The 23004-nt window shown below is 45.1% G+C and overlaps 1 protein-coding gene across 2 annotated transcripts in view; it reads left to right on the top strand.

Moving 5' to 3' along the window:
- The first annotated feature begins 12290 nt into the window (after positions 1–12290).
- The window catches only part of LDLRAD3 (low density lipoprotein receptor class A domain containing 3), a 207473-nt gene continuing 196759 nt past the window's right edge, over positions 12291–23004 (top strand). Inside the window, exon 1 of one of the 2 annotated variants that reach the window (XM_054585899.1) lies at positions 12291–12359. In XM_054585899.1, the coding sequence (XP_054441874.1) occupies positions 12314–12359 (46 nt within the window). In that variant the 5' untranslated portion in view covers positions 12291–12313. The remainder of the gene's footprint in view (positions 12360–23004) is intronic. The other variant, XM_054585898.1, reaches the window with a different exon arrangement.

Genomic DNA, 23004 nt, shown 5'->3' with positions numbered 1-23004 from the left:
ACTTGAGTTGTAATCCCAGCTCTGGCACCTTTTAACAGATATGTGACATCTCTAAGCCTCACTTTTCTTCCTGTCGAATGGTGATATTTATTCTGTCTTTTGGGGATATTGGGTGGATTAAATATGTCCAAGTTTATAAAATGTGTAACACTGTGCCTGTCACAGAACAAATAAATGGTAGCTATTATTATAGATGTTATCATTCAAAAATTATCAACACATGAAAAAAATCCAGCCTTTTTTCCTCCATGTCTTAAAAAAGATCCTGATTTTGCTCCATTATATTTTTCTCCCTTCCTTCTCTTCTGCAAAGGGGGCTGCCATTTTTTGTGGCTTTTGTGAATTCAAATGAAGAGTACAAAGAGTACACATTGGCCAGGGACAGACCACACCAAATCCAGCGGCTAACGACAAACACCTATTCTCCCACATATGGGTCTGCTGTTGGCTACATGTAGGCTGATTCTGGCTGGGCTCCGCTGGGTGGCTCTGCTTTGGGCTGTGGGCTGACTGGGGTTGGCTCCAGGTTGTGAACGGGTTCAGGTCTGGCCCCTGTGTTCTTGACCTGGGGCCCATATTGAAGGAGCAGAGTACCCTGAGTGTGTTCTCATGGTGGATCAGTTGAGCAAACAAGGTCAAGCCAAAACCCACAAGCAAACTGTTGCATCTGCTAACCTTCCACTGGTGAAAGCAAGTCATGTGGCGTGGCCCAGCCCAGCCTCTGTGGGGTGGAAAGTCTCCCCCTCCCACAGTGGGAGGGGGCAGGGAGTGCACATGTGCTGAACAAACGATCAGATTGAGCGTCCCCAGGAAATGTCAGAAAGGGGGTGCCGGGCAGTGTGTGGTCTAAGAAAACTAGAAGGAAAAAGTTATGAGATAATGCTGGGATTGTGTGAGAGTTTACAAATCACTTACTTTCTGAAAACCTCTGGTTAAGAACCTGCAAATTACTTTGTGTCTCTGGTTTGGGCTTTACCAAATAGTACTTCCCCTTGGAACTGACCTTATGGTGTAATGGCTTCCTTAGGTCACATACTGGGAACAGTTACTATCTTCTCTACTGTCACACCCTACACAGTTCTTCCTCTTTGGGTATTTTAGACCTTTGCAGCCTGTCCTAATGGGTCTATTTCTTTTTCTTTTCACTGGCAGAAAAGCATGGAGAGTGGCCTCCTCACTGTGACTGACCAAGCAGAGATACAGCCGCCAGAGGAAACAGGTCAGATGGCCCCTCGCCATCCCATTTGAAGTAGGACATCAGGTTTGAGGAAACTTGGACAGGCGGACCCAGGGGCAGAGAATGAGGGCAATCAACTGGGTCTCAGCCATGACTCAGAAGCTCCAAATTCACTTACAGAGCCTTCCTGTGAAAACAAATTGATGCAAGGGCTCGACCCTGATGAAACAGAGCTGAGAGAGCTGTAATGAGAAGGACTGTGTCTTCCGAATGGCCTTTATCCTTTGTGTAAAACGCTTCCCCTCGCTTCCCTGGAGACCAAGACCTGGAACCTGACCGGAGACTCATGTCTGTGATTGCTGGGTTTGCTTAGCTCTGTGGATGCCTGGCACACCCCATACACAGCGTTACTCCCCCCATTCCCCATGGTACGAGGGGCTTGTCAATCCGTTCATCCCCAGTTTTCGTTCTCATGCACTCTGACAATTACACGTAGACCAGCTGAACGCGGATGTAATCAGTTCGACTTACCTCTCCCGATGTCATCTGTCTTTGACTTCATTCATGACAGTTGTGCTTTGCTTCAGAGAAGGCGATGTTCTCAACCTCATGAAAAACCCGATCCAAGGAGAACCATAGACTGTGTGAAGGGTTACGTGGACGTGTCCGTTCTCAGCCTTGGGAGAGCGGTGGCATGGGCCATCGGGGCCTCCCCATCCACGGGGCCTCCCTTGGGACAATGGGAAAATGTGCTTTTAGAGATTTCAGCGTTGGGGATGGGAATCGTCTGTAATCCTGTCTCCTCGGGTCATTAGAAGACATTTTTCACTTTTAAAAATCTACAGCCAGATGGGCTGTCTTTCCCTATTTCCGTAAAAGGAGGGGTGTATATATATAAAATCTTCCCTAATATTGTTTCTCCCTCGCTCCCACTTCATCCCCAAATGGTTGCTTTTTTTTTTTCTTTTCTTTTCTGAAGTTCCAGTATAGGCATTATTTTCACGTGTTTTACAGCTTAGATTCGGGAGCTGGATAACACAGGCTTGCACCTCAGCCATCTCCTAGCTCTGCAACCTTTCATAAGGTACTTTAACTTCCCGTGTCTCAGCTGCTGCTTCTGAGAATGAAAAAACGATAGGCCCTACCTGTGGAATGTAGGATACTTGGCATATTGGAAGCCTCGCCACTTGGCCTGCGTTGGGTTTGGGCTGTGGTCACAAAGAGCGGGTTCCCCACCCCCTGGTTGGGTCCTACCTCCATCACCCATGGCCACTGAGTCTCTCAGCTTTTCTGCCTCAGGTTCTTTTCCAAAGTGGGGCAACCAGGAAGCGGATTTAATGCTCAACAAGTAGGGGACAGGAGACCGTGGATAAATGCCATTTCCCAATTTAGAGGGTATGACCTGCAATGGTCTCAGAGAGCCTCATCAGGATTAAGCCTCAGCTGCCCACAACATCAACCAACTCAACAAGGCACCTTTTGTTGACTTTCCTTCCACTGTTGCCCCACTGTGTCCACCTCCCTCGCTTCTGCTTGCTAGAATCATCCCTAATAACTACTTACACCCAACCCCTGTCTCAAACACTGCTCTGGGAATCCCAACTGAGAAAACTCTTAATATTTTCTCTTATTATTTTCATCGAAGAACTTTCCTATTCCCAGGAAGACCCATTTCAGAACTGAAATTCAGGGTGCATGTGGAGACTCTTTTCCTCATGGGATACCTTATTTAAATTTAAAAATATACAAACTAATAAACACTGTCTCATTTAGTTACACATTGAGCAGATCTCGTGGTATCAGACTGTCCCCCAGGACTAGAAAGTCATGGTTTCTGCACTTTTCTTCCTGGCCTGCCACTTCTCTCTGCTTCGTCACATAGACTGGGTTCTTGTCCCTCCTCTCGACTAGAGGAGGACAGGGTCTGAGTGATTTATCTTCCTTTCCTCTTGTTGCACTCAGAGAGGGCCCTGAATATAATAGGTACTTAATAAATATTTGATTAATGAATGAATAGATGGATGGAGGGAAAGGGCACTGAGACCTCCAAAACCTACTGCCCAAATCCTCCCACCTAGAGCATTTGATTGATTTGTCTAGAGTTCGCTGTCTGAACTAGGCTTATAGATACCTGTACGGGTCAGGAAGCTCCTTCCTTTTCCCATGTGAAAACCATATCGATCTGCTATCACCATGGGAGGTGCTTGATAAAGAATTGTTGAGTAAATGAATGAATGAGCCAATGAACGATAATTACTTCCCATATTCTGATATGATATTAGAAATCAGAAAGGATATTCAGAAGTCGGATACCAACCAGTTAGAACTGCATCCCCTGTTGTGTCGGGCTTTCTTCTATTTTCACTCCTGGGTGGCCCTTGATCGATGGATGGGAGGCCCAGCAGCCCTGGGGGTGAGGGGTGGGCGGCCGGGCAGCAGCGGTTATGTCAGAGGCACTCAGCTTAGGGCTCGTTTCCAACTGGTCCAGAAGAGTCTTATTATTTTGACAATTGACTGTTGGTGTTGGTGTGTGCTTCCCAAACGTCAGCTCTGGTTGGCGAGATCGCTGTTAGGTCCTCCAAACTCTTTTCCCCAGTCCCTTTTGATCCCAAATACTAGCACTGGCAGGACAACTTAGCAGGATGAAGATTCTAGCCAGCGACCATAGACCTTTTTCATCCCTTCGGAGCAAAGCCAATTGGCCCATGCCAGTATCAACCTCAACTTTGCCTTCACTGGCACTGAGCTGTGAGATTTGAGCCAACTGGCCTGTGTGGACAGTTTCTAGCATTACCACGGCCCGATCTTTTCCACCTTGGAAATTTTCATTGTAATTACTCTGGAGTTGCGCTGTGATCAGGTTCATGGTTATGGGGCAGGGAGTGGAACGCTGCAGGGTGGGTTGGCACAGCTCTTCAGTGGGCAAATGTTCTCCTTCCAATTCCCTTTTAAATTCAATCCCTTCCTGGCTTGGCCATGAGGACACAAGCTTTGCCAAGGTGAGTTTATCATGTGGATCCTGGAGTATACTATTCCCTTTTGTGTATGTAGTTCTGTTTCCTGGAATTACTATTTCTGGTAGGATTGGGGTTGATTTTTGGCTATCTGTTACTTTTCCAGCTGAAATGTTTTGTTCCTTCACTTCAACATTTCAGGAAGCTCTGTGAAAACACCCATCGTGCCCTGGGAAAGGCTGTTTTAGAGAGCACTACATCTAGGCTTCTCCTCCTTCCGGGCCCTGGTGAGATAACAGGCTGCAGCTCTGAGCCTTTGGCTGTAGGACTTCAGGCTTAGAACTTGATTTCTCTGAGCCTTTGTTTCCCCAACTGTAAGGTGGGGGTAATTATGAGACAAAAGAGATCACTTGATTCAAAGTACTGAGCAATCTAAGGTATTCATTCATTTGTAAATACAAAAGGAACTCTTGCCGCTTGTCAGCCAGAGTTCCCAGCCTTAGGGAGCTTTGGTTTGGTGGGAGAAATAACACATTAATAGGCAATTAAGATACAGACTCAGAAATGCTACCAACAGGGAAAAATACAAGGTGTTACAAGACAGCTTCCACAGGAGAATGAGGCTTCACTTAGTCTTGAGAGCTTATGGAGGGCTTCTTAGAAGAAACCTAGAAAGATCAGCACTCAGTAATAGTAATAGTAATTATAGTTGATAGGGTGCTTACTATATACTAGGGAGTGTGCTAAGTACCATCTCATTTAGATATCTCAGTGGTGCATATCTCACAGGGATCTTTCTCTCTGTTTCATAGCTGAAGACACCTGCTCAGAAGGGATAAGTAACCGCCCAGGGACACACTGATAAGTGGCATGGTTGGACTGAACTTAAGTTTGATTCCAGAACCCTTGCTTTTAACCTCTATGCAAATCTGTTCATGCTTAAAACCGACCACAGTGACTTCCTGTTGCTCACAGGATAATCAATAAACTCCTTAACAGGCCCCCGATCTCCTGCTCACTCCCCTGGTCTTGCCCCTGTACCCTCCCTCCCTGACCCCAGGAGAGGCAGTCTCAGCAGCAGCTCATAAAGGATATTCTCAGCTAAGTCTGAATTTGTCCATAGGGAGTCATGGAGGTTCACAGCAGACAAGGCCAAGTTAGCAGAAGGCTGAAGCAACCCGTACATGGGTACATGGGCATCTGGACTCAGGAAGGGGCAGGGGTGACTTGGATTCAAGAGACATTCAGTAGGTAGAGTCTACAAACTGTGATGACCCATCGATCATATTGAGGAGTGAAAGAGAGAGTAGTCTAGGCTCATACCCAGATGTCTGGCTTGAACAACAAGGTAGAAGTTACCGGCTAGTTATAAGGAGCTGTGATCAATGGCTGACAGAAGCAAACGTGCATATAATTCTATTGTGTTTTTGTTACACGCATATTGAAGGGTCCTGGAAGCTGTCAAAAATTTCCCCTTGTCTGTTCCCGTTCTTCCACTCTGGGTGTGGGGATTCACTGAAAACTCAGCAAACAAACAAATAAAAAGCAAACACAAAATCTCTCTCTCTGCTCTCCCTCCCCGAAGTTGAACTACAGACCCATACAGCATCAGCCTCAGATCAGGCAATCAAATAGCACCCAAAATTAAGCTTTTAAACCTTAAAATCAATTAAGCCCGAAGAATCTATCTTGAAATAAAATGTGTTTAAAAGTAGGTTGAGGGGCACTGAGAAAAACAACCTAAATTATTAAAGCAGAGTTTTCACAGTGCAGGAAAGATGTTCCAATAATGTCAGATTAAAAATGTAAATCTATTTACCTTCCAGATGTTGTTTTCAAGTGCTCTTATTAAAGTCTGCTGCTTGCCTGTTTGTCTATGAAAGAGAGTTGGTTCCTTAGAGAAGGTAATCAGACCAGGGCATGCTAAAGTCATTTTCTCGCATTGTTCCCGAATGAGTATCTCCTGTGACTTTTGGCTTGTTAGTTAATTACTGTATACATTTCCTTACTGAAATGGAGATCTTGTTCAGCATTGGGTTCGTCTTGAAATTCAAGTGCCAAATGTTTGTGTTCTTTAAAAAGATGGTTTCTTTTTTTCTCTGTTCATTCCCCCTTCCCTTTTTCTTGACCCTGTAGTATATTTGTAATATTGAAATTATGATTAAAATCACTTTTATGGAAGTTGACTTGGATGCCTAGAACATAAGGTAAAGAGGGTTTGGAAGTAGAATTATTTAGATGAGAAACTGGGAGGAAACATGTCTTTCTGAAGTCAGTGACCATCAAGTAGACTTGTATTCAACTAAGATGCAAGGAATACGAAAAGATCATGTGTTCATTTACCAAATTAAAAAAATTATCTATAATAGTTCTGTTCAAAAGAAATATGTTGTGAGTCCCAAATGTAAGCCATGTATGAAATTATAAATTTTCCAGTGGCCACATTAAAACAGAAAAAACCTGTGGTGTTAATTTTAGTATTTTATATAATACTATATCTAAATATTATATTTCAACATATGATCAATGTAAATATTATTGACATCTTTACATTTTTTGTACTGTCTTTGAAATTGTTTGTGTTTTATACTTAGAGCATATCATAATTCAGAATAACCACATTTCAAATCCTTGATGTAGCTACAAGTAGTCACATGTATCTAGTGGCTACCATATTGTATTGTACACTGTAGATTTATACAGTTCAAGGTCAGTTTTCCCCCTCAAACTGATAGACCAAGAGTAGATTTATACACATAATGAATCCATGTTTTTTTTCCCTTTTCCAATAGAGAATGGAAAAAAAAATGTGCTTGTGATGAAAATTGGCAAAATGGCTTTGTTGATAAATTGCAGGTTAAATTCTTTTTCATATAATTGTTTCTTGGTTCCAAGACTGGTCACAAGTGAAAAATCACCCTTTTAAGGGTGTAGACAACTTCATTCAAGGGGCAGTAAAACTGAGGCATTAAAATAAATCACAAGCTGCGTGCTTTTTTTGAAATGAGAGGTAAAAATTCTATCCTTTCAGATGGTACAAAATTTTCATTAATAAATGTCAGCAGATCTCTCTTCTGCAAGCTAGCAACTATATTAAACATGAATTACAAGAACTCTGTTGGTTCCCAGCAGTATTTTCCTCTAGATTAGTCTGACAATTTAAAAAATATATATATACATTTGGCGGCTCTGGGATGAGTTTAATTTCTAGCTGGGAGAATTTTCATGCTCAGCATTTTGGTTGGGGGGGGCGGGGGTGGGGACTGCAATAATTAGATGCATCCAGAAAAGTTTTCTGGGAGTTGAACTGTATTACGTAATACATCAAGTTTTATTTGATATGTTGAGCACCTTTGCCTTTCTAGCCCCAAACCCAGTGAACACATTATCTTTCTAGCTGCACATGCATTCTGAGTTTTATGAATTGGAAGGAGTTTTGCTGGAGAAGGCAGCAAACAATGTTCAGTATGGTGACATGGGAGTCCTTTGGAATCAAGAGGCTCTGGCTTCAGATCTCAGTTATTTCCTGTTATTTTGGGCCAGTCACTTAAATTCTCTGGACCACAGATTAGCCCCCAACTGTGCAAAGCGGATAATAATATCTAACTTGGAGACTGTTGTGAAGATAAATTTGATTATAAATGTACAATGTCTGAAGGTGACACTTGATTAACGATCATTCTCTCACACTGCCTCCCCCAGGCTAACCAATGAGTGAGATTCAATAAGTGTTTGCAGACTCAATGTTTACAGCAGGACTTTTGTATTCGTTATCTAATGCTGTGTAACAAATCACTTTGAAATGTAGTGGCTTAAACCAACACGCATAGATAATCTTACAGGTTTTCTGGGTCATGAACCTGCGCATAGTTTAGCTGGGTGGGTCTGCCTTAAGGTCTCTCGCGAGATTGCAGTCAAGCGGCAGCCAGTACCGCGACCCCTCTGCCTTCTAGCTCACTTGTGTGGGTGTGGGCAGGCTTCAGTATTTGTGGATCGAGGGCCTTAATTCCTCACTGGATGCCGTCAGAAGGGCCTTTATAGTTTCTTGTCACTTGAGCCTCACTCTGGGGCAGTTCACAACAGGGGGGCTGGTAAGTGAGGTAGAGCTAAAGATAGAGAGAGAGAGAGAGAGACAGAGACAGAGACAGACAGAGAGAGAGATAGCTGCAAGTTAGTGGGTTAAAACAACAATAAACATTCATTGTCTCTGATGGTTTCTGTGGATCAGGACTTTGGGAGTGGCCTGGTGGTTCCAGGTCAGGATATCTCACCAAGGTTATCTCTCCAAGGTTACAGTCCTACAAAGACTTGTTTGGGGCTAGAGGTTTCACTTTCAAGATGGTTCATTCCAATGGCTGGCAAGTTGGGAGGAAGCTCAGTTCCTCTCCGCGTGGGCCTTTCCACAGGGCCGCTTGAGCGCCCTCACCACATGGTAGCTGCCTCCCGCCAGAATGTGAGATCTGAGAGATTCAGAAAGAAACCGCTATGTGCTTTGTCACTCAGCCGTGGAAGTTGCCCAGCGTCTCTTCTACAATAGCCATTGGTCACACAGGTTGGCCCCACTCAGTGTCGAATTAGACTTTACAAAAGCACGGATTCCAGAAGGCAAGGACCTTTGGGAGCCACCTTGGAGACTGGCTACCACAGCAGCTGCCTCGTCACAGGTGCCACAGCCACAGCCACAGCCACAACCACAACTACAACCACAGCCACCTCCTCTGGAGCCGTGACTTTGTGCATGGCACTGTGCCACAGACTTTACAGACATTATCTCATTTAATCCTGACAGCAACCCTAAGATCCAGGTGCTCTTACAGAGAAGGAAACTAAAGCTTAGAGAGGCTACAAACTTGTTCAAGGCCACAGAGCTAGTGTGTGGCAGGTGAAAAGAACACTGGAGCACATCACAGACAGACCTGAGTTCAAGCTCAGCTTTGCTCGATTTTTAGCGGTGGTGTTACTGGGGCTGCTGCGAGGAGACAGTGAGAATGTTACCGAACAGCACTTGGGTCCTGCTGCCCACCGCCACCCCTGGGCAAAATTCCAGGGGCAAAGCTTTGGTGGTGAAGGGAAGGAGTGTTTATTCAAAAGCTCCACAGTCTTGGAATAACAGCTTTCCACATGCATTATTAGTCACTTAAGCCTATCGGTTAAGGCTAAACTCTAACACCTGAGTTCTATCATTTCCCCCTGTTAGTTTTAATTATTTTATCTCTATAGGGTTAGTTTCCAAACTAAAACAACATAAGATACAAAGGCTACACAATTTTGGAAGAACGGCAGGCTTCTGCCTCAGAGGTCATCCTCTCTAGAACACCCCGAAAAGAATCACCCTGCCGCCCTCTGCCAGGCCAGCCTGATCCTAGGCTGTGCCCGATGTTCCTTCCCATCCAAAATACCATCCATTGGGAAATACAGGCAGCTGCAGCATCATCATCCAGGCATCCTGGAGGAAGAAGAGAGCCCAAGAGCCAAAGAGAACCCACACCTGCCCAACTGAGAGCTCTTCTTTTATTTCAAATCTTCTTGCCCATAATTCCATGCGCTCTAGAGGCATTTAGCTTCTCAGCCAATCCCATCCTAGACTGTTTACCATTGCCTCAGCAAACTCCTTCCACGGACCCTTCTTACTTCTCCCCAGTGATCTGATCAAATCTCTCTGTATCAAGAATGTGTATGGGTACTGCGGAGCACTATACCAAAGACCACAGAGAGGCAAAATTCTTTCTTCCCTCTGCCGGCAATGTGAAACCATGTGAGAATATACATCCAAGGTCTGATGTCTCACTTTTGGTAAATAATAGACATAAATCACTCTGGTTTTGATTTTTATTAAACCAACCATAACAAGAGCTTAAGACTGGCTCCTGGAGACCCAAACAATTAGCATTGGAACCTATGACATTTTCTGGAAATGGAATGTCCTGTGTTTTTGATGAAATTCTAAAGAATTGCGAAATAGGAATGGTTTTACCTCCTGCCCAGCTTGTATGGTAAGGAGGTTGGGAGTGATTCAGTATCACTCTAAAAACTACTCAACCTAAAGAGGACTTTACATTTGTCCAAATGATTTTAAAGACATTACTAAATTCACAACATGTGTGTACGAGAGAGAGAGAGAGAGATAGAAAAAGACAGAGAGAGTGAGAGAGACAGACAGTTATGTAAAGAGTACGCCCGGCACACTAAATCATATCCAGAGTTTAAGTTCATGTGCCCAAGGGAACCTAAGGAAACAAGAACGACAGTACTGGGTCAGGTCTACTCTCTTTTTGTATTCCTAATGTTTGGAGGCAAATTAACAACTGTAGGAGAAATTGTTTGCCTTCTTGTGTGTCATTATCAAAGGCCAGGGGCCTTCCTACAACGCATTTCCTAAAAAAAACACACACACCTTCATACGCCTGAATTTTTGCATAAAACTTTAGGGGCTTTAAAACTCCCCAAAGCCCATGGATGGTGTCCTGATGTTCATGGATTCCAGGATGAAAACCCCCAAATGGTAAATCTTTGGGAGAATTTATATTTTCCATACTTGACAAACTACTTTGCGATACGGAACTTTCTAAACTTTCCTCCATCACATCACAGTTTCTCATTACCTGAAACAGGCATTGGTATTTTTAACTCTTGACCTGATCTACTTTAGCTTCCATGCCTCCAGACTAGAGCAGACAAAAAGTCAAGTCACTGAACCTTAGCATCCTCTAAATTGTCTACAGTGCATCCAGAATGGGAGGATGGTATCGCCTGCGCAATCTCCCTTTGCAAGTAGTCCCAGCACCTATACTCTCCTGACTCTTGCAAACACGTACAATTTATATACAGTAAAATTCACCGGTTTTAGGCATGCAGCTCTGTACATTTTGCCAAATGTAATGTAACCGCCACCAAAATCAAGATGCAAAACGGTCCGACTGCTCCAGAAAGGTCCCTTGTGCCCCTGCGCACTCACTCCTTTCCCCCAGGCCCAGACCCTGGTAACGACTGATCTGATTTTGGTCCTTACAGTTTTGTTGCTCCCACCCCGTGTCTAATAAATGAATCTTACAGAATGTACCTTTTAGGGCCGGATTCTTTCTCTTAGCATGCTTTTAAGATTCATTCAAGTTGTTAAATGATGGAGCACAGTTTGTTTAGCCATTCACCCGTTGATGGACACTTGAGTTATATCCGGTTTGGGGCGTTGATTTTTTTTTTTTTTTTTGGTTTTGTTTTTCTTTTTTTGCATCGGCCTTTTGCTTTTTTGGGGGGGAGGGGTAATGGAAGTGAGGCAGAAAATGTCATTGCGTTCTTTCACCATCTAACTCCCTGGCACTTTCACAAGTGCTGTCCAGGCGCCCCAGCTGCACTGAAGCAGCTGTTCCTTTTGCACTTGGGTGTGTTCCTTTACATTGACTTTTCTTTTCTATAAATCGGGGCTCAGACGTTCCACTGGTAGACCAGATCCAGCTGGAGTAACTCTCACGGCCAACCTGGGTACCTTGAAGGTGTTAGTCTCCCTGCTCCAGGTGTGGTTCACGGGCCATCAGTCTCCAAATCACCTACAAGTTTGTTAGAAAAGCTGAATCTCAGGCTCCACCCAGACCGACAGAGTCAGAGTCAGCTTTTAACAAGATTCCCAAGTGTTTCGTATGCGTATTAAATTTTGAGAAGCACTGGTCATATTACACTCTCGCTACTAAAAATAAAATTTTTTTTCTCAGAGTACTTGGCTCTTTCTTCCAACTTTTTCTTTCCCTCCCTGGAGTAAACCCATTTTATAGTTGAGTAAAGAACTCACTTTTGGGTTTGGGGAGGGGTGAGCGCCGCATCCTCAGAGGATGGAGGAACAGAAGGAAGAGGAAAGGGGATAAAGAGAAGGAACAGAGCCCGCGCTGTTAGACCCTCGCAGCCAAAGCGAGTGGGCGGCGAGAGGCCAAAAGGGCCGGACCCTTGGCAGTCCCCTCGGGGTCCGTTTGAGTCCAGACACCCGAGTTAGAAGGCGGACGGCGGCGCGCCGCTCGGTTGCTTGCAAAACTTCGCAGAGCCGGGTAGGGCCGGGCGGCCGGCCGGGCCGGAGCGGGCGGGGCGGAGGGTGGAGGGACAGCCGGGGGGCGGGGCCGGCGCGGCGAGGGGCGGGGTCAGCGCCGAGGCCGTGGGGGCAGCGACGGCGCCGGGTTGCGGGAGCCGCGGCCGCGCCATGTGGCTACTGGGGCCGCTGTGCCTGCTGCTGAGCAGCGCGGCTGGTGAGTCGGGGGGCGTCCGGCGAACTTCCTACGGGGCGCTGGGCGCGGCGGCCGGGCTGCGATAGCGCCCCCTCCCCGCGCCCAGGCTGCGTCCCCGGGCGCGGGTGTGCAGGGAGGGCGGACCCCGGCGCCGGGCTGGCCGGGACCCCGGCGAGGGGCCGCGGCGGGGTGCGCGGTCCTATTGTGTGGGCGTGCGCGCCGGCTTCTGCTGTGTGGTGTGTGCGCGGGCGGGGCTTTGTGTGCAGCCCGGCTCTGGGGAGCCCGGCAACTGCCCCGATTGGGCGTAGCTCGAGTGAGTCTCTGTGTTGTGTGTGTTGGGGAGAAGAGGAGAGGAAAGGAGAGAACTCTTCCCTGATCCCATCTTCCCATACGCCCGGGGGTGCTCGGAGCTGGCTAGCCTCCCCAGAGCTTCTTCCCGGGTCTTATTTCGTGCACCTTCTGGCCTCAGTTTCCCATCCTCGATCGCGGGGCGGGCCGTATCGCCGCTTCCTTCCACTCCTCCCTGGACTGTGTTTGGTTTGGGCAAAGAGAGATGAAACAGAGCAGGGCCTGGGAATTAATCTTTCCTGCTGGTTGTGGAAGCAGATCATTTATTTGTCATCTGACCACCCTCATTCGCCCTTAAGTGGGCGCCTCTGGGAGAGGACGCGGGCTTCATGTGGCGGCTCTTTGAATCTGGCATCGCCGTAGCGAGTGCATCCTGAGGTGCAGAGGAGCAGCAAGCCTCTTTTCCTCCCAGACAGCGTGCTGTTCCCAGGAACTTTTCTGCTGATGTGGGCACGCTCTGAATTGCAGCTCGGGATCCCTTCCTCCGCCGTCCCTGCCCGCCAGCCACAGCTGTCAGCTGCCCCTCCTCACCTCCCCTTGCCTTTGGCCCCCTGATGTTTATTTCTGGGCAGCTGATGTCCAGAAAGTGGGTGACAGGGCCCAGTGAACTTTCTTCAGCAGCAGCTTGCTTGTTTGACATTTATGCCATCCACATATGTAATTTATGCCTGATTTTCCAAAGTGCTAGCACTTGGTGTTGGAGGTGTCTTTGGTGATGTTTGTTGGGGAAGTTGGGGTTCATTTCATTCTGACCCCCGCCCCCCTCCGCCCCCACACTCCCCATCAGGTGTGTGCTTAGGGAAATCTCCTTTCTTCCTTGAAGCCCGAGTCCTGGCCACTGGCCAGCCTTTTCTTCCCCACTCCTCAGAGACTCCCTTTAGATACCTGGGAACTTGTGGCGTCCAGTGAGGGTGGAATGCTAGTGTGGCTGCTGTGGATTTTTAACCAGGTCTGGGTCAGAGTGCTGTTTCTTTTGAACTATGGGGCCATCCCAGGGAGAGAGTTCCAAGGGGGCGTTGACAGCCACTTGCTGACATGAATGATTATTTGGAAGCAGAACAGGCAGACTTCCGGGGCATCTCAGACATGATCTGCCTAGATTCATGCTCTAAATTTGCATAGCCGTGATGTGTCCTATGATAACACCCAAGTAGGACAGCCTGGAGGCCAGCTCGTGTGGGCACGCACTTGTGTCCTCAGAGAGCTGCTTGTGGCTCAGTGGAAATTATTTTTTGCATCTTCCAGTTGGTCCTGGTTGCTTTGGTTGAGTCCCCTTCTCTATAAAAATAGCTATAAAGTTAATTTTGTCTTTCTCTGGTCCGTGCTGGTTATTTAACATGTGTGTACATATAAAATAGGGCTAAAATAAATAAAATAGTCATAGTGGGGTGGGGGTCACAGAACTGCCTAACTGTCCCAGGTGGTGCTTTTCCATTATTTGTGGTCATTGAGCCTGTGCGGCTTTGAGTCACCTTTACAGTTGCTGGTTTAGAAACCTAGAGGCATGTTGGGGTGTGTGCATATTTCATGTTGCATTAAGCATCTTCTTAGCATGGATTCCTCCTTGACCTGACATGGAGTGTTACCAGAAACAGGGCTGGTCATTTTTCCTGATGCCAGCCTGGTGTCCTGGGCTCCCAGCGCATAGAGGAGCCTATGTGGTTCAGTTTGGGGTCCATAGCAGGACTGGAGACCCTACCATTCTATGCCATATCCTACATCTGGATCCTCTTCTGAGAAGTTGATGAAACAAGAGGTTGTATAAACCAGTACTTCAGATTTGGGGGTCCCTTCGATAGTCTGTGAAGAAACCTGGGGTCAAAGTCGAGCCTTAGTTTGAGTTCCCTATCTTTGTGGGGCTTCAAGGCCACTGACATTCCAAGAGCAGTTTGGCGGCCTTTGTTATTCAGGAACTATTTCAGACACCTTCATGGGTTTTTTTTCTTCCTTTGTTTTTATTGCTTGTATTAGGGAAGTGAAGCATTGATTTTTGGCTGTTATTATTTTTTAATGTATCCTGTGAGAAAGACTCAGCCCATACAACATCCAGTTTCCCTTCACACAGCAGACATGGTGGGTTTAAGTGCTCTGACAGTAGACATGTCTCATGGTGGTCAGGGCATGGGTGGTCAGTCTTCTCACCTCCTCCCGGGGCTGACCTTTGATTAGATTCCTTGACATTCTCTTCCTGTCAGTGAAAAGGCTCAAGATTCCCCTATGTGTACTCCCAGGAGCATTGCTATTGACTTTTTTTTCCCTGGAAAGATCTGCTTAATGGTGCCATCAGGTGGATTTCATTATTATTTTTTACTAGCTGAGTAGCTTGGTGCAGCCCAGCCCAGGTAGATGAGACTGTGCACCAAAGTACAAATAAACACACCTTGTTGCTTTTCATCTTCAAAGGGCTGAGCAGAAGTCTCCCTTCTGGGGTGTGGGATGTTTTTTCCTGACAGCCCACTTAGGCCTTTTACTTTGGGATTAGTGGGGGAGGGACAGGGATGTGAGTAGGAGAGGGCAGGAGGGTAATTTCTGCGCCTCCAAGACTGGTTCAGACACTTTCTGGCCAAAGTCTCCGGAGTAACTTGAAAGTGGGGTTATATCATCACATGCATAAAACAGTTTAGAGAATTTTGGGGTTAGGAAAGTTCATAATCAAATAATCTCACATTATAGACGTGGTCTTTACGACCTTGCATGTTTGCATAGTGAGGGGGAGGGCAGCGACCCTGGTGTTTGCGGAAGGAACATCTTTGGGTGAGCTGCAAGCTGCTTTGCATGCCCCTTTAAACACATATCTTGCTGGATCTTTCCAATGCTGTGGTGTGGCAGGAAGTTAGTTTATGGTTCATGAGAAAGCATCCATACCCAGAGAGCTGGAGGAAGGACCGAGGCTTGGATTCCAACCCAAGTTTCCCTTGGCTCTCGACTTGGGTATTCCCACCCTTCTCCAGGCACAGCGCTTCCATACCTTTCCTCCCACTGCTTCTGTGAATTGGCAGCCAGTGAGGTTGCTTCCATAGACACCCCCTTCCCAAATCTGTTCACGTTATGGTCGCTGCTCTGATTTTAGCAGTCGCTTTGTTTTTGGTAAATACAGCCTCAATCCTTAAGGAAAAATACAGTCTCAATCTTTAAGGAAAGATGGACCATTTCAAAAATAGCACTGGTCTTGCTATGTGTATGGCGGGGTGGCACACTTGGCAGGAAGATACCCCAGCCCACCACCGTGCGATTTCTTGACCCAATGCTGGGGGCTGTCGCTGTCATTCATTAAGCTGCATCTTTATATTTTCACCTTTTCTCATACGCTTATTGCATCTTACAGTTAACAAAAGATAACTACGTGCCATGGATGCGACTTGGAGTGATGGAACTGTTTGTAGCTGGGAGATAGTCCCAGGGACAAATCTGTTTTTGGTTGTGGAGTGTTCCTTGTTCTCTTCCCCTCTTTCTTTCTTTGGACTATTTTGGAGATGCTTGGGCCATCCTAACTCCTGTGGCTTTTTTATTAGCGACACCCCAGGGGGATTTTTAAAATGGCTGCTCCAGCATGCGTGCGTGCGTGCGTTCGTGCGTGCATGCGTGCGCCCGTGCGTGTGCGTGCAAGTTCCTTTCTTTTCATTGTAATTGTTGTTAAAAGAATTTACTCTCTTGGATGCTGAGGAATGACCTTAAAAATGTTTGCTGGGAGAGCAGCCGGGTACTTTGCAGATGCCGTATTTGCCGGTCACATCATTTGCCTGATGTGTAGTGTTGCTCATCAGGGTAAGTGGAATTTTGTGGCTGGGTAGCCGCTCAGCCCAAGGGATGGCAAGTACTTGAGGCAGGAATGAGGGTTTCTAGAGATGCTTGCGTCGATGGGGTTAATCTAGTGCAGCAGGGTTATTCTCAGTTTTGGTACTGTTGACGCTTTGGTCTGCCTAGTTCTTTGTTGGAGCGTGGGTGTCCTACCATTGTAGAATATTTAGCAGCGTCAGCGGTTCTAGATGCCAGTACCACCCCGCCACCTAAACTCTCCCCCCAGCAGTTGGGGCAACCATATATGTCATTACCAAATGCCCTCTGGGGACAAAATCACCCTGTTGAGAGCCCCAGTTGAGAACCTCTGACCTAGTGTGAGCCAGTCCGCTGGCCATACATCTTAAGCATTATTACTGCTCATCCTAAAAATGTGTTCTGGATGACACCCTGGTGTCGTCCTTCTCCCAAGGGGTCTTTTAGCCATCAGGTTTCTCCAGCCCCACGTTTCACGTGAAGATCCGTTCTTAGCTAGAATTGTATCAGCCCCGGCCCTTTCCCTTTCACTTCCCCTTGTATCGTAGTGCAAACTTTTGAAGTTTTATATTGTAGATTTCTTGGGTTGTCTTGGGAGAAATCTGCTGAGAAAGCAGATAAAAGGCAGGTGGCACCTGACACCAAAAGCCACCTGGTTCCCTGAACGTTAAACTTGGGAGGTTCAGGGGCCCCAGGAGGTATGGGAGAAGCTGCCTCAAAGTTTGCCTTGGGAGTCCTGTGTTGAAATCTTAACCCTGGAAGTCCCTCTTCCTCCGCTCTACAGAGCCCTTATTGTTCTTTTCAGTTCCCCTTTCCCTCCCAGAATTCCGTTTCCCCTTCCCATCAAAGGGCTTTACAACTTGAGTCAGTGTTGCAGGTGGTGGGGAAAATCATGTGTACTACCAGTAAGTGGGTTTTTGAGAAACTTTCATCTCAGACTTTTGTCTCTGGTCTTTTAAAAGTTGTGCTCTGTATTGCTTTATAACACTTGGATTCTTTAGGACACGTCTTCCAGCTGTTGTTTTCCTTTGTTCAGTGTCCAGCTTTCCTTGAGTTTTTTACTTTCCCCTTTCTTCAGACTAGCAGTGTGCTTTGTCTGCTGCTGACCTCTTTTGTGCAGGAATTTGCAGGAAGAAAGGAGGCGCTGAGAAGAAGGATGCTGGGCTTGCAGGGAGATGTACCCGCTGATCGGGCACATGTGTCTCCAGGGTGGAGCTCTAGCTTACCGAGCATGCAAATATTCTTTCCCTTTTTGTCTTTGGGTAACTAGAACATTCTTCTGAAAGCTTTATTTGGCTGTTCATTAACATGGTACCAACTGGCACTGTGCTCTAAGGACGGAAAGCTGTGTAACACCTGTTCTTTCCTCTGGAAGAATCAAATGATCCAGTGATGGAAATGGGGTTGTTTACCCTTTTTTCATTTTATGGGAAGGGCAGAGGCACTTTTCCACAAGTGGGTTTGAAAAAAAAAATAAAAAAGACATTTTTAAATGTGAGATATGCTGATGGATTTATGACCTTGGTGGGGACAGCTGTGTGGACCTCCCGGGTGTGGGCAAACATGGATGCCCTGTCTGTGGACATAGTTAATGGATGGGTCATTCTTGAACAGGTTTCGGAAGTGAGGACGTATGTCCTAGCTTGTTTCTGTAGCTTTCCAGGTAAACTGTTGGGGTATGTATGTTGGTGCTCTACGACGGTGATAGCTATTCTTTGTCGGCTTCTGAGATTTGAACAAGACACTTCTTCTGTGGCTTGTGGGCAGCAATGTGGGCAGCAGCCTTCTTTATTTTATGGTCGTTCTGTCTATCATCTACCTTTCTGTGCATCCATCTATCCATCCATCCATCCACCCACCTACTTCCCCACCCATTCATCCATTTATCTCTCTCCCCTCTTTTAGTCTTGAATCCTCCTATGTTGTAAACTCCTTGAGGGCTGAGGTCATATGTTAAACATATATGTCATGTTTCTTCTTTCTTTTGTATTGTCTAGGAGCACAGTAATGGCCACCGCTCATTGAAGATTTACTCTGTCTGGCAGGGTTCCGAGACTGTACACATCCTATTTTGTTGCAATCTTCTTGAACTAACAACATTGCAAAAAACCAAATACATGCTCATTAGAAAAATCTCAAACAAAAGAGAAATAATTACAATTAAACATTAAAATCTTCCTTCATCCTTCATTTACATTTCTCTCCCCTTTTCTGAATGACTGTTAATGGTCTAGACTATATCAGTGTAGCCCGTATATGGATTTATACACACATTCACACATGCATGCACATACATACAGTTTAATGAGCTTGTACATGTTTATATTTGTAGTTGCTTTTTTTAACTTTTGGTATTTTGTCATTTCTGCATTGAGCTGTGTGAATTGGTCACGTCTGCCTTCCTTTCGGTTGAGACACTTTGATTATTATTCCAAAGCTTTTGGCCTTTTCACTCACCTTCACTTGCATCGCTCAGTCTGTGAATGGCACTCCTCTTCCGACTTCTGTTTCAGAAGCAAAATGCAGTATAGTTTCAGCTCTTTGTGAGTATCTTCCTTCCTTATGTCCTTTAAAGTGCTTGGTTCTTGCTTTGCAAGGAAACACGGAATTGCAGCCATTCTTCCAATAACAGATAATTATGTGCTTCACTATTAATCAGATTTATGCTCTGTTTCCTTGCTTTCTTGTGAACACAATAACCTTTCATTTCAACGCTAGATTTTAGGGTAATCTTCTAAAAGACATTCTAAATAGGTAAATTCGACCTCTGCTGTGCCACCAGTGCGCGGAGCTGGATGGAAGTGATGATACGTGAGTGGCTGTGACCAAGTTCCCCCAGTCACTGCCAATTTCCGAGAAATCACAGCTTCCGCCCGCCTGGTGCTGTCATAAGATGCTGTTGGTTGAGGGGCATAGCTTGAATTCAGAGGTGTCACGATACCAAAGGTATGTGTCTTCTTGGCTGCCTTTCTTTCAGTTCTCATGTAGCTTCCCATTGTTTTAAAAACAGCTTTAAAAATATCTTCTGGGATATGTGTACACTGTAATTTATTTAACGCTTCTACTGCTGATAAATCTTACTTCTTTCTCACAGCAGTTTGTTCAGGCAGTAGTATGCTCTGCCATTTTATAGACCAGGAAACTAGGTTAAATGATTTTTTTTTCAAGCCCTGATCCCGTAAGAGGTGGTTTTGGTGTTGGCAGGTAGGTCTGTACAGCTTCACCCTCTGTTCCTAACCGCTGGCTCAACTGCTTTGGCATAGAATAGACACTCAGTCCATGTTTACTGGAAGAAGTGCACTCTGTAGCTTCTGCTAGGCAGGGGTGTCCAGTCTGTGACCCACAGGCCGCGTGTGTCCCAGGATGGCTATGAATGCGGCCCAGCACAAAATCGTAAATTTACTTAAAACATTATGAAACGTTTTTGTGATTATATGTTGCACTGCATTTAATGTGTGGCCCAAGACAACTCTTCTTCCATTGTGGCCCAGAGATGCCAAGAGGTTGGATACCCATGTAAAAGAATTCAGTCGTGGGTAGTGATGTCAGTATTGACTTCTTGCTTATCCTGTTGGATAAGATGATCTGTTAGAGAACTATTGGAGTGGGAGAGGCATCCTAAATTGATTTTATTTAAGCGGGGTCTTTGGCAGATTGAAACAGATGTTCTGTCATTCCCCCGCCCCCGCCCCGCCCTGCCCCGTGGAGAACTTGTCATTATAGACATTTAAATTGACCTTTGTAGAGGCTTGATTTATTAAAAGAAACAATAACAACAATAAACAAATTATTCCTGCACCAGAGACTTGCCTTTGTACATACTAATGGCGGATAATGTCCCCCCCACCTCCCCTTTCATGGGAGTATTTTGTTGGAATACCAACCAAAAGCAATTTCATTTTGGTGAGTTTCCCTCAAATAGTGCTCGCTGCCCTATTTAGAAGGGCCCACTGTTTAAACAATCTAGTAGATTTTTAAGACAAAAATAATAATGCTGATTTTAGTGCCTCATATAAAAAAAAATGGAAGGTTTTTCCTACTTTCTGATCCCGAGCTTAAGCTTGTATGATTCACATATGAGAGAACTTTTTCTGAACTTACTGTGGGAGGTGAAATGTTAACACAGTGCTCCAGAAAGAAGCTAGAAATAATTTGCTCCATCTTGTTAACGCAGACCAAGGGGCTCTTCTAAGCAGTAAGCCGTGCCTTGTGAGGAGGTAATGCTGCAGGTCTATAAAGTGTTAAAAACGTAGGCCGACCAGAATGAACCTCAGGATTCCAAACTCTCACCCCCAAGCCCTCCCTCCACACTGGTCTCTCCTTTAGTGAATCACAGTGACACCAGAAGACTGTAAGTTGGGTGAGTACGCTGGTGCCCATATCCAACTGTCATTTTTGACAGACAGTGCGGAGTGAAGCCAAGGGTTGTCTCTGGCTGGAAGAGAGGCTGTGAGAGGGAGGGCAGCTATTAGCTTACTCTGGAACAGGCCCCCAGCCACTGGAGGGCTGTGGAAGTTATGAATAACTTGATTTAGAAGACTTGCGAGCTCAAGGTGCCAAGTGTTCCACGTGGGACGTTTGTGTGTCTGTTGGCATAGAGAAACGAGAGCATAAAGGGTGTTTAATTTTACTGCGCTAAAAATCCCTTTTTGTTATTTTAAGGCCCAGTGAGGTTGGCTTTGGGGATATCAGAAGTGTGTCGTCTTTGATGGCATTACTGGAACATTTCCCTCCAACTTTAGCCTCAATCAGAGCAGTGTTCTTCAGGAGTCATTAAGCTAATTGGACATGGCTGAAAAATGAGCCCTCGTCACACTCGAAGCTCCACAAGTTGAAAAAAAGCCTCTCAATTGGTTTGGAAAGTTCTAAATTTAACCTGTTTTTTAAAATTATAAAAATAAAACGGGAGTTTGGGGATGATAGAAAAGTGATGAGCAACGTAAGGTGTTTCACAAAAAAATTTCACCAGGAAAAATTTGAAGCCATGAAAAACTGTTAATGCTAAGAGAAACCAGAGCAGAACTGAGTAAGGGGTGTCAAGAGCAGACTTTATAAAGACATCAGCCTAAGCTCGATTAAAAAGAATGATAGTAGCAACTGAGCCCAGCTGTCAGGGGCCCGGAGAAGCAAGACTGGAAAAAGTTGATGTGAAATAATGTCGAAGAGATAAACTTGGAAAGAATGACTTGGACCAGGAATATTCTATACTGATGAAAGGTAGAACTCGCCTTGTAATGTTGCAGGGAAACCATAAGCATTCGCAGGACCTATGAAGGTCAGCGGTGATGCAGAAAGGTAAAGATTTAGCGTGCCCGAATTTTACGTTGCCCAAGGAGATGGTAGTGACAATACAAGAAAAGCTAACAGATGTCAAAAATATACCGTATTTTGCCATGTATAATGCGCACTTTTTTGCCTAAATTTTTGAGGGAAAAAATAAGGATGCCCGTTATACATGGGTAGTACCTGAAGTACCTTAATATCTGTTCTCGTGTTTTGTAATCATTTGTTACATAAAATTTTTTGTAACATAATATGGTCAAAAAGCCAAAATCCCTTTATAATACAAAAAACAAGTATCTAAATATAAATAAATTAAAACTTGAATTAAAAAATTAAAATGAAAGATTTTTTTTCCTGAAAGTTTGCGACAAAAACGTGGGTGTGCTTTATACACAAGAGTACATTATACGTGGCACAATATGGTAATACGAATGTTCAGTTTTTGAGTCACAAACATGCTAAGGGAAGTGGAAATGCTCAGAAATAGGAATACGTCTTCAGGGGAAATAACACTGTCCCGCATTGAGGGGGCAATATGGGTACTTTTGAAAGTACCCATAATATGTTTCTTGGCAACAATCCTCGACAGAAGAAAGAACTCTTCCTTTCTTGTGATTAAAGTTCCGTAAGGCAGGATGGGATCTATCATTTCCTTTGATATCTATCTTATTTGCTGATTTATCCCAGCGCCTGAGTCAGTGCTTGGCATAGTGTCAGTCACACGGTTAAGGCTTCCTGTAAATTACCAAGAAGGAATGGAGCTGATCACTAGAGATATGTGCCTGTGACCGAAGAAGACAAGGACTCGAGGGAAGAATTGAAATTTACCTGTCCAAGTCACCTTTGCTCTTTGGCGACACATTATTTTTCCTGTAGATTTTAGAACAGTCTCATTCATCTACTAAGGCCAGAGATAACTGCGGCTTTAAAAGGTAAAGAGAAAGAGGCCTTGGAGAGGGAAATGGATTATAGCAATTTAAAGTCAGATGATAAGTTAAGACTAGCATGTGGTGTATATAAAAGGTTTCTGACAGGTTAATGGGAGCTGCTATGCATCTTAATTCCATCTGAAGGGGATTTACATAGTTTACTTAATGAGTAGAAGTTACCAAAAGGAAAAAGTGAAAACAGCTCTGTTTTATAAAGTATGAGTGTCATAAACATTAAATAGAGGACGCTTAAGATTATATTTTGGTCTAATTTAAAAGGAAATAAAAATTTTCTACTGAAATCACACAAATGATTCAAGGAAGGAAGTGTA

This window comes from Pteronotus mesoamericanus, unplaced genomic scaffold (assembly GCF_021234165.1).
Source record: "Pteronotus mesoamericanus isolate MK-2021 breed Mesoamerican mustached bat unplaced genomic scaffold, CSHL_Meso_final contig_90, whole genome shotgun sequence".
In the NCBI taxonomy this organism is placed as follows: Eukaryota; Metazoa; Chordata; class Mammalia; order Chiroptera; family Mormoopidae; genus Pteronotus; species Pteronotus mesoamericanus.
This window is presented reverse-complemented; position numbering and strand designations above follow the sequence as displayed.